Source organism: Equus caballus, chromosome 1, assembly GCF_041296265.1.
Source record: "Equus caballus isolate H_3958 breed thoroughbred chromosome 1, TB-T2T, whole genome shotgun sequence".
Taxonomy (NCBI): Eukaryota; Metazoa; Chordata; class Mammalia; order Perissodactyla; family Equidae; genus Equus; species Equus caballus.
In genome coordinates, this window is record NC_091684.1 from 131,639,110 (window position 1) to 131,650,453 (window position 11,344).

The window sequence follows — 11,344 nt, forward strand, 5'->3', positions numbered from 1 at the left end:
ACCACAGCTGGCTAAAAGACCACGAGCTAAGAAGCTCCTCCTCTTTGTCAGCAGGCAGGGGGCCTGGGGCTGGGTGGGTTCTGGCTTGCCCCCACTAGGAGAGGAGCACTGATTAGTCAGGGCCAGGCAGGGGGAGCAGCTACAGGCCCTGAGGAATCCCAGACTGCAGGAGCTATGGAGCCTGGACTGCCTGGGCCAGGGTCTATGCATGACCTCTGAGGGGCTGTCCCTGCAGAGGCAGACTGTCCTCTGAGAGCAATGGCCTTGAGGACTGGGATGGGGCTCAGTTTGCCTTGCTGAGGAGATGGACTTCCCAACTTGGCCATCCCAGACCTTTTCTGCAGCCAGCCCAAGAAGTGCCAAGAAGTTCAAGTTTATCAGTTTATAAAAAATACAGCATTTTTCACATCAGCTTTAAAAATGGGGAAGGTGGGGTACAATTAAAAACATCATAGTTAGTTGTGCAGGGAACAGCCATAGGGCCAGGGTCATCCAGCCCCCTTCAACCACTACCTGCTTCCAGGAAACCACACAGGCTCCCAGATGCAGCGCAAGGCAGTGGGAAGGGTGGATGCAAGCAAAGAGACCCTCCTGCTAAGAGGCAGAAGTCCCTTCAGGCTCCAAGGGTGGGGTGTCAGGCTTCATCTTTGGGGTCTGTGGTGTCTAGGAGGGGACAGGTGAGGTGGCAGCTCAGACCCCAGGCTAAGGACTGCCCAGACAGCCTTCCGGGATCCCACCTTTGTCCACACATTCCTTCCACCTACACTGCCATCCCTTCTTCTCCTGGAGAGCCCATTTCAGTGGTGCCCTTTCCCTCTCCAGAGGAGGATGCTGAGGAAGGCCCACCTGAGAGTACTGGTTGCCCCCTCCTCTTCGCTTTTCAGTGACTGGAGGGGCTTCTGGGTCCTGTTGGAGGCTAGTCCCCTTGGGCTGCTGGGCTGTAGTTTGCTCAGGGAGGCCTCTCCGTGCCCTTCGTGTCCTAGAAGGGGCCTTGCTTGGGGGTGGAGGGTCCTGGGTGGAGGAGAGACAGGTCAATGAGGGGCTCAGAGAGCAGTTCAGAGGTTGGTTAGGACCCACTATTGCCCCCCACTGTCAATGGAAGGCAGCTGCCCAAACGCCTGGCCTGGGAGGTGCAGCCAGGGCAGGGGACAGTGCAGGGAAGAGGGAGGAGCAGGGAGCCATACCTCCGTTCTGTCCTCAGGACCCTGCTGCAGTCCCTTGGATTTCTTCTTGTGGGACTTTCCCCCTGCAGGACACTGACACTGGAGTGCAGGGTCCTATGGCCTTGGCCCCATTTCTCCAGACTCCCCCCTCCCACTCTGGGTGACTCCAGGGTTGGGGTAGGGACTGGGAGAAGGGTGCTGTAGCCTTGCAGGCAGCTAGTCCTTTCTGCTCTCTTAGCTTATTACATTAGAAGTAGCTTACCTTTGGGTGCCAGAGGTCCAGGATCCCCCTAAAATGGAATGAGGAGAATTCTGGAATCAACCTGGTTGGGGTAGGATAGTTTTCCTTGGAGAGGCAGCACTCAAACCTATCCATCCAGATCAGTGTAGCTCCTCCCTTAGGAAGCCGCTCTGCCTGCCCCCACCCCCTGCCAGGTCAGAGCCAACATCAACAAGTCCCCCCTGCCATGGGCTGCTCCTCTAGCTGGAACCCTGGGACTCAGGAGGGAGGGCAGCATAGGGAAGGGACAGTGTGACCCCCGGGAGACTCCAGCTCCTGCCCTGCTGTGACCCAGGCCTTTCCACCCTGTGTGAGCACGAGGGCCCAAACCTGGAACCAGATGGTGCGGCCATGCCGGTCCTGGAGGGAGCTCATGCCTGGCATGCCATAGCACCGCAGCCAGGCTCGAAAGGCAGCAAAGTCCTCCTCCCCGATCTCCGGCCCGTAGCCTTTGCCCCCTGTGGGACAGAGGAACCAGGCAGAGATCAGAGGGCTGACTCAGGTTGAGAGGAGGGGGAGCCAGTAAGACCTGGCCCAGACCTCAGCTATACAAGCTGATGGACTGAGTCAGGGGTCCAAGGCTCTCCCTTCTCCAGCTGTGTGACCTCAGGCCGGTGTCTTCCCCACTCTGGGCCATGGCTTTCCCATCCTGGAGTGGGGTTAAGAATCCCTGCCCTGCCTGCCTCATGGGCAGCTTAGAGGACATACACACCTGACAAGTGAGGAGGTCTAGTCCATTTAGCAACAACTATGTCTAGAAACTTCCCTTCACCAGGAGGGGAACTAGGCCCAGAGAGGGGCAGGAACTGTCCCAGGTTACACAACATGCTGAGGCAGAGGTGGTTGGCCATCTTTGCCTCCCGGGCCTCACCCAACTGGACCACTTCCTTGGACACTGAGTGGCACAACTCCAGCAGGTCTGGGTTCTGCAGCTTGGCCCTGATCTTCTGGCTCAGGGTCAGCGCCGGGCTCTGGAGAAGGGGCAGGGGTAGGACCTGGTTTTCAGCATGAGGCAGGGTCACCCAGAAGGCAGCTGACCCTCTAGGGTACAGACCCAACCCCCTCTGAGCCTGGCAGGACTCAGAGATGGTTCATTCACCACCCCCCGTCCCCCCTGCCCCCCCCCACCACAGTATTGTAAAGAAGGGGAAACTGAGGCCCAAAGCCCAGAATGGACTTGCTTGAGCTAAGCTGGAGACACCTGACCCAGCCCGTACCCTTGTTGTTGGCCTGCACTGACAGGTGTGTGCACATCCCCCCCTGCACCCTCACCGGCCTGCGCTGCTGCAGCGCCTCCAGAACCGTGCGGGCCTTCTCAAAGGGGGGTATCCTCAGCCTGCCATGGGGTGGACAGAGGGAGCCATGCTAAGCAGTGGGGAATGTGGGCACACCCAGCCCACCCCAGCCCTCGTGCCCATGGCCTGCCTGCTGACCGGTACAGGATCTCTGCCCGCAGATAGTTGCCAATGCCATTGAAGAACCTCTGGTCCAACAGGGCCTCGCAGATGGGCCGGTCAAAGGCCTTGTCAGCTAGGTTTTATAATACATTCTCCCTGGAGGGACATAGCCATGGGGCACATGAGACCCATTCTGCCCACCCCCTGAAGGGACGGAGGCCTAGGAGGGGCTGGGACTCACCCCTCAATGGCCAACAGAGGCACTAACAGAGCCAGGCCCAGAGACCAGTATTGCATTCATCACACCTGGTGTTGGCCCTACCTGAACTGCTCGTACTCCAGCAAGACACATGGCCCGCGGCCTGGCTGCCACTCGCCCCCGAGGTCCCAGTGGCCGAAGCGGCGGATGTCCACAAAGCAGAGGGCAAGTCGGGGGCCAGGTGGAGCTGTGTAAAAGCGCAGATGGGCATGCGGTGGCAGCATATCCCTGGGTACCAGCTGGAAGGAGCCAGACATGCCAAAGCGGAAGACGAGGGCCAAGGGCTCCTGTGGGGGCTGGGCCCCAGGCAGGGGGCTCAGTGTCAGGCGCAGCTCCTTGCCACGGGCTGAGGCTGAGATGCGGTAGGCACTGCTCTCAAAGGGCACCTCAGGGTTGCGGCTGATGGGTGACTTCTCCACACACCCACCAAACACCAGCCCTCCACATGCCTCGTTCACAAAGCGGCTGGCCAGATGCAGCTCAGGGCCCTCAGGCATTCTGTGGGAGGGGTGGCCAGGCCCTGTTGGGGGTGGATGACAGCAGGTTGGGCCAGGTATGTACCTTGTGAGAGAAGAATTACCATCCCCATTTTACAGAGGAGAACCCTGAGGGTCAGAAGGAGCCATGGCCAGCTAGAGTTGGCAGGAAGGTCAGCTGGCGTGGCCACAGCCCCTGACCCCCAACTGAAAATGCTGGGAAAGCTCAGGGCACTGGGGAACTGTGACTCTGCCTTGATCATTAATACCTTCGAAGGGCTTCCAAGAATGTGTGCTGCTTTTAGAAGAAAGTCCAGATCCTTCCTGGGCCCACACTGTCATCTCATATCTTCCCAGGCTCCCCCTCATTCACTTGCTCCAAACACACTGCTCTTCTTCCCATCCCCATGACTTTGCCCCTGCTGTCCCCTCAGTCTGGGAACACTTGAGAGAGGCCCTCCCTGACCACCCTATCCAAGGTAGCATCCCTCCCCACACACACCTTTTCTTTCCCTCGTGGTATTCCCAGGACCTGAAGTTATCTATCTGCCTTTACCTCCACTCCCACCCCAGAGTGGACGCCCTGCTTGTTCACCACCAGACCGCTTAGAACCAGGCCTGCTTGTTGCCACCACGTGCGACAGTGAACCTGACCCTGCCTGGGAGCTGGGAGCAGGGAAAACTAATGCTCAGAGGCTCAGCCACAAGCCACTGGTCCAACCAGAGCCAGGACAAGGAGGAGGGAATGCAGGGGTCTCCAGGTACATCTGTGCTGGAGCCAGGTCCGCACGGCTCCGAGGCAGGAGAACAGAGGGGCCAAGAAGGGCTCCCTGAGCTCCAGGCTATGGGGCGGGGGGGGGGGAATGGGGGAAATGGTAGGAAATGCCCAAGTCGGCGCCTCCCTCCGAGGTTAGCATACTTCGCCTCCTCACCTGGTGGAGGCGGGTAGTTTGTCACTTTCCTCTTCCCCCAGGACGTTGTGAGATCGAAGGTGAAGGTGTGTGTCGGGCAGAGGGGGGCATTTAACTTGGGCCGACTCCTTTACTCCCCTGCCCCACCTCAGCGCCGCCTGGGGCCTGGCACCCGCAAGGGGTTTGTTTTGCCGGAAAGGTGAAAGTCTAGATTTCTAATTTCTCAAAGGGCGGGCGCTTGGTGGCTCGCTTCCTGGCCCCCGCCCCTCAGCCCCGTCGCCCGTCCCGGGTTAATACTGGCTCCCTTCCTCCCCAAGGCCCCCTAATCCCATCCTCTCCTCAGCTCTGCTGCACACTGCTCCACTGCCCGTCCCCGCCGCAGGGTACCTGCGCCCGGCGCTGCTCTGGGCCAGCCGGCAGCCACTCAGGGATGGTGCCAGGGTGGGAGTGCGCTAAGAGCATGCTGGGAACTGTGGTTGCTCCTCCAGGGCCTACTGGGAAGTGTAGTTCTTCACTCAGGTGGTAGGGTCTGTTCGGGGTGGGCCCCCGAGCTAGGGGGTCTGGGGTATGGCAAAGGCTTTGGGGCAGTGACCTGTCTGGGAAGTGGTGGAGGAACCTGGCTTCCTGCTGCCCGGTGCTGGTGTGATGTGGAGTCAGGTCTGAGGTCCTGGGTTGCAGCTGTCTGCGTGGTTGGGAGAAGTCACTTGGCTAGTCCGGGACAGGGTAGGCACTGCCAGCAGGAAACACTGGCAACCTCTCAATGCAGAGGCACCTGCAGATGTGCGCAGGGAGCGCACTTGAGACCCGGTGGTGGTGCTAAGTATCCACGCACAGTCAGGCATAACATACAAACAGAATCATCACCACCACCTGCCGGTGGGAAGTGCAGCCAAGCAACAAAAAACAGGCTCGGAAGCAGAACCCACTTCAGGTGTTTCTGTGGGGGAGGGTCTCTCTGCAATGACATTTAGGCTAAGACTTCAGAAGGAGCCAGCTGGCAAAGAGTGGGGACAAGACAACATGCCAGCTGGAAGGGACAGCCAGTGCAAAGGCCTGGAGGTAGGTCACCAATTGGCCCACTGAAAGAAGGCCTGTGTGGCTGGAGTGTACCTCGGGGTGTGCTGGGGCCTGAAGATGTTACCACACAAAGGTGGCATAGAAAGGGCATTTTATTACAGCTTGCTAGCAAGAGGGACGATGGCTGACTAATGTCCAAAAGAACCATCTCAAGGGGGGAACAGAATCTTGAAGCAGTTATATAGGCCAGTGGGTTACAAGAGAAGGGGTTAGAAATGTTGACCCAGGAGTTGCCACACTGGATCTTTCACTTTTCATTGATAATGGCTATCAGCGTAGACTCTCTGTTCGGGGGTCATCACATTCCTAAGGAACTCAAAAGAATGAAGTTATCATCTTATCGCCCCTGGGAGGTATATGCACAAGCAGAGGTCATAACATCTACAGAGCAGGTGGGTCTCCTGGCCGGTGCATATCCAGCTGGGTTAGTTAGTCAGAGATCCTTCAAAGTTACAATATGGTTTCTTTTCTACAATAGGGTTTCCCTTATGTCAACCTTGTATTCAGCCAGTATCAAAGACACACAACCAAGGTCAGGTCTGGGCAGGCTCGGCAGGCCTCTGTAAGGTGTCTGCATGTCATTGTCAGTGTAGCAGGCCTGGTGCCTGACCCGTAGCCATAATTTGCCCCTTCGTACTACTTCTGCTTCCTCCCTGCTTTGTCTATCTATTCATTTATTTTGGCAGGAGTATTTTTAGGTAAATTAGACAAATTATGATATTTCATCCCTAATCTGTTACCATGCATCTCTGAAAAGCAATTTCCTACAAAGCCATGATACCTTTATCATACCTAATAAAGTTAATAATTTTTTAATGTCATCTAACACCTAGTCCACATTCAGAACACAGAAGAGGGAGCGCTACTTGGGAAATCAAGCTAAATTTCCCTCATTGTCCCCAAAATGTCTTTTATAGCTGGCTTGTTCAAGGTATAGTCCAATCAAGGATTATATGTCTCTCAAATAATTTTTAATCTAGATGGAATTACCCCAACCCACTTCGCCCCCTTTTTTTTGGTTTTCATACCGTTCTGAAGAGTCCGAGCCAGCTGCCCTTTGAGATGCCCGATCACATTCTGGATTGGCTGAATGTTTCCTCAGGTGGTGTTAACTTGTTCCTCTGTCTGTAGTTTCTCCTGGACACTGGGAATCAGATCTGAATACCTGGCTATGTATCTTCAAGGATACCTCCTACGTGCTGCTCTGCACTCCAAATTGCATCACATTAGGAGGCGCCTAGCATCTGGTTGTCCCACTTTAGTGAGGCTGAAATTGATCATGGATAGGGCTGTGGCAGCCAGACCTCTGTGTTGTAAAGGTATGTTTCACACCTTGTGACCACTAAGTAATCTATGGGGTGACTTTGTTTTGCTGGTCTCCTGTTGTTTGTTTAAATTAAGAAATAATTTACATATAGTGAAATTTAGCCTTTTTAGAGTGCGAGTTTTGACAAATACATATACTCATGTAACCACTGCCACAATCAAGAGAGAAAACATTTCTGTCACCCCCCCCCCCAAAATTTGCCCACGTGCCTTTGTAGTCAACACTTCCACCCCACCCCTTGGCAGCCACTGATCTGCTTTCTGTCCCTATAGTTTTTGCCTTCTCCATAATATCATATAAATAGAATCTTTAGTATGTAGACTTCTGAATCTGGTTTCTTTCTCTTAGCATAATGCATTTGTGATCCATCCACATTGTCATGCTTATCTGTTCAATACTTTTTCTTTTGGTGAGGAAGACTGTCCCTGAGCTAACATCTGTGACAATCTTTCTCTATTTTGTGTATGGCACACCTCACAGCATAGCTTGATGAGTGGTGTGTAGGTCCATGCCTAGCATCCAAACCGGTGAACCCCAGGCCACTGAACTCAAGCATGCAAACTTAACCACTATGTCACCAGGGCAGCCCCTTTGTTCAATACGTTTTATTGCTGAGTAGTATTCCACTGTGTAGACGTACCAATGTGTTTATCCATTTACCAGTTGAGGGACATTGGGTTCTTTACAGGAGGTGATTCTTTAGCACCATGCAAATACCCAGTTTCACACCACATCCACCTTTCAGCTCATGACTTTAGAATCCTTGATGATCCTTGCCTCAACCAAGTATTTAATTGGGAGTTACAAAATAGTTAGTTTCTAATTCTGTCAATCCTTCTACATTAGCTGGTATTTTTCTGTAAAGAAGAGCTTTACCTCATTGACTAAGGCTATTTGGTTATCTTGAAATACTAAAAAATCAGGATAAATTCTGAATTCTTTCCCCTTAATTATCAACTTCAGACTAAGAATTCAGTGCAATAACAACATCCAATGGTGACAAATTAGGATTGATTTGGGGTTTTTTGGGAGGGGGCTTTTTCTTTTAAGAACTCTTTTCTACTATGGACTTACGGATTTTTTTTTTACATTCAACATCTTTAAATTCATTGCAGTCCTCATCTTCCCCCCAATTCATTGAAAGAGTACTTTATTAGGCACTGGGGCTATGCAAACATGGAAACACAATTCTATCTTTAAGAAACTCAAGCTGGAGACCGGCCCATGCCCGAGTGGTTAAGTTCATGTGCTCCGCTTCAGCAGCCCAGGGTTTCGCCTGTTCGGATCCTGGGCACGGACATGACGCCACTCATCAGGCCATGATGAAGCAGCGTCCCACATGCCACAGCTAGAAGGACCCACACTAGAATATACAACTATGTACTGGGGGGATTTGGGGAGAAGAAGGAAAAATAAAAAATAAAAAAATTTGAAAACAAAAGAAACTCAAGCTGGTACAAGAGGCAAATAAGTAAATACACGATTACAACGCAATGTTACACCAACAATGAGAAGTGTCTGCGGGATTCTGTGACAACACAGAAGAGGGAGCACTGCTTGGGAAATCAAGCTGAATTATACATTTGATGAGACTTAGAACTTTCCTTGTGACTTTTGTCTGCCATTTTATTTTCGTTTTATTCTGTTTTTCATTTTTGTTTTCTTTCTTGCCCTTCTGTGGGTTACTCAAACATTTCTTAGAATTCCAGTTTGACCTGTCTATATTGTTTTTGAGTGGATTACATTGTACATACAGCCTTTGAAGTGGTTCTCTAGGTATTACATTATACACTGTACTTGTCACAGTTCACTTGTGTTGACGTTTTGTCAGTTTGAATGAAGTGTAGAAACCTCACCTCCTTTTACCCTCTCCTGTTTATAATAACCTTAAACATTTCCTCTACATACATTGAGAACCACATTCAACAGTGTTAGAAATTCTGCTTCACCTAACATAATTAAAATACTCAAGAGGAGGGAAGTCTCCTGCATCCATATTTTCACTCTTTCCATTGTTCCTTCCTGATGTTCCAAGATTGCTTCTGTTCCTCTCTGTGAAGACATCCTCCTTCAGCCTTTTTATGTTTAGGTTAGGTCTGCTGGTGACAAATTACATTAGTGAGTCTTCATCTGATAATGTCTTGACTTCTCTATTCTTGAGGTAAATTCTGCTGAATACAGAATTCTGGGCCGACACTTCTTTTCTTTCAGAGACTCAAAAATGTCGTGCTTCTTCCTTCTGGCCTTGATGGGTTTTGATGAGAAACATGCTGTCATTCGAATTGCTTCCCCATAGGTAAGGGGCTGTTTCTCTCCTGCTGTTTTCAAGATCTTTTTTCTTCTTTAGTTTTTGGAAGTTTGATTACGATCTACCTTGGCATTGATTTCTTTGGGTTTATCTTGTGGGGGCTTCATTCAGCTTCTTGAATCTGTAAATTTATTTCTTTTGCCATATTTGGGACATTTTTCGCCATTATTTCTTTGAATACTTTTTCTGTCCCACCCTCTTTCTCCTCACCTTCTGGGACTCTTGATGATACTATTCTGAATGGTAGACCTTTCGGTATAGTCCTACAGGTCACTGAGGCTGCTTCATTGTTTTGTTATTGTTGTTTTGGTTTTCCAAGCTGTTTTCTCGCTATTGTTCAGATTGGGTAATTTCTATTGATCTATCTTCAAATTCATTGATTCTTTCTTCTTCTGTTAAGTCCATCCAGTGAGATTTTTACTTTGGCTATTGTGGTTCTCAGTTCTAAAATTTCTCATCCAGTTCTTTATATCTTGTTTCCTTGCTGAGGCTTGAGGCATTTTTGCCAGATCTGCTTTAAAATCCTTGACACAGATTTCTAACATCTGACTCACCTTGGTGTTGGAACCTATCTTTTTTCATTCGGAATTTTCTTGGTTCTTGGTATGATGGAAGATTTTTTTTTATCCTGGACGTTTGGGGTATTATGAGACCCTCGATCTTATTTAAATCTCCTCTTTTAGCAGTCCTCCTCTGACCCAGTGCCTGTGGGGAAGGGGGATGCCACTTCCTTACTGCCACATGGAAGTCTAGGCACCCACTTAGCCTTAGCTGGCAGGGGTGGAAGGGGCGGCAGCTTCTCTGTGGTGTGTGGCTGGAGCACAGCGGTTACAGTCTGTAAGTTTCTATCTCGCTGGACTGCCCCTTTCCCAGACCTTTGGCTAGAGAGAGCAGGCTTCTGTTGGGGCTTTGTCTGTGTATTGGCATTTCCAGGTTGCTGGCTTCTCCAGCAGCCAGCCCAGGAGATGTGACGCAGGAGGAACGTCTAAGGAATGCCCTGCAGTGGTGTTCTCCAGGTCCTGAGGATCCTAGCCAGTCTGCCTTTTTCTCTCCACCTTTCAGAGTCTTCTTATGTTTGTTTTATATATAATGTCCAAGGTTTTGGCTGTACTCAGTGGGAGGAATAGGGAGAAGCGCATGTGCTCTATCTTTCCAGAAGCAGAAGTCAGGGGTGGAGGCAGAGCTTATCTTTTTGATGCTTAAATTGTCCCATCTTTGGCCAGCGAGACAAGCTGGCTCCTTTGGACATGACCCTTATTCTTTGCTAGCTTCCCTGTACCACAAGATGTTCCAGGCTCACTGTGTGCTCTCCCCGCCCCAGCCCTGGAATCCATCTCTTCTACAAGGAGCCCTGGCTGACCTAAGCCAGTGCTAGGCGGCCACTTGTCTTAGTCAGCTCGGGCTGCTATAACAAAATACCATAGACTGGGTGGCTTAAACAACAGACCTTTATTTCTCATAGTTCCAGAGGCTGGAAGTCCAAGGTCAAGAAGCCGGCAGATTCAGTTCTGGTGAGGGCCCTCTCCTGCCTTGTAGACAGTCGTCTTCCTGCCATGTTCTCATGTGGCCTTTTCTTGGTACATGCTTATGCAGAGAGTCTCTCCATCTTTCTCTTCTTATAAGGGCACTAATCCAGTCATGACAATACCACTCTCATGACCTCATCTAAACCTAATTACTTCCAAAGGTTCCACCACCTAAAACCATCTCACTGGGGGGTTAGGGCTTCAACATATGAATTCTGGGGGGCACAGAAACACTCCATCCATAACCCTATTCCTCTTGCCAATGACTGGTTCAGGCATAGGCCCTTCTCTCTTCCTAAAGGTGATGACAGGAAGACAAGGGCGCTCCCCTTTCTCTACTTGGGGCATCTAGCACTGAGGCCACCCACTTGCTGCCAGCCTAAGGACAAGGCCAGTACAGAGAGGGCAGAGCCAAGAGCATCAGAGGACAGGAAGCTAGAACCCTGATTTTCCTGTCTACAGACAAGCTGTTTCATTTTGGTCCTCAGTCTGCCTCACCCCTGACCTGCCTCAATCAGCAGCTGAGAAAATGAGTAGATGGGGCAGGGAGGTCCATGTGTCATTTCATCTCTCTCACAAAAACCTTTGATCTAAACCCAAAAAGAAACCCATGCACACAC

At 51.1% G+C, this 11,344-nt stretch overlaps 1 protein-coding gene and 1 long non-coding RNA gene across 2 annotated transcripts; one reads left to right on the top strand and one right to left on the bottom strand.

Annotated features, from left to right (window-relative positions):
- Positions 1 to 367: 367 nt before the first annotated feature.
- NEIL1 (nei like DNA glycosylase 1) lies at positions 368 to 4,953 on the bottom strand. The gene is given in 10 exon segments (XM_070233298.1): positions 368 to 663; positions 847 to 1,011; positions 1,185 to 1,246; positions 1,426 to 1,453; positions 1,774 to 1,901; positions 2,315 to 2,414; positions 2,716 to 2,779; positions 2,877 to 2,996; positions 3,163 to 3,619; positions 4,874 to 4,953. Coding segments are annotated over 9 exon segments (1,170 nt in total). The 5' UTR covers positions 3,597 to 3,619; positions 4,874 to 4,953; the 3' UTR covers positions 368 to 594.
- A 535-nt stretch (positions 4,954 to 5,488) lies between these two features.
- LOC138917337 (uncharacterized) lies at positions 5,489 to 8,335 on the top strand. Its single transcript, XR_011425195.1, has 2 exons — positions 5,489 to 6,882; positions 8,092 to 8,335. It is a non-coding gene; the product is annotated as an uncharacterized lncRNA (long non-coding RNA).
- The last annotated feature ends 3,009 nt before the right edge of the window (positions 8,336 to 11,344 follow it).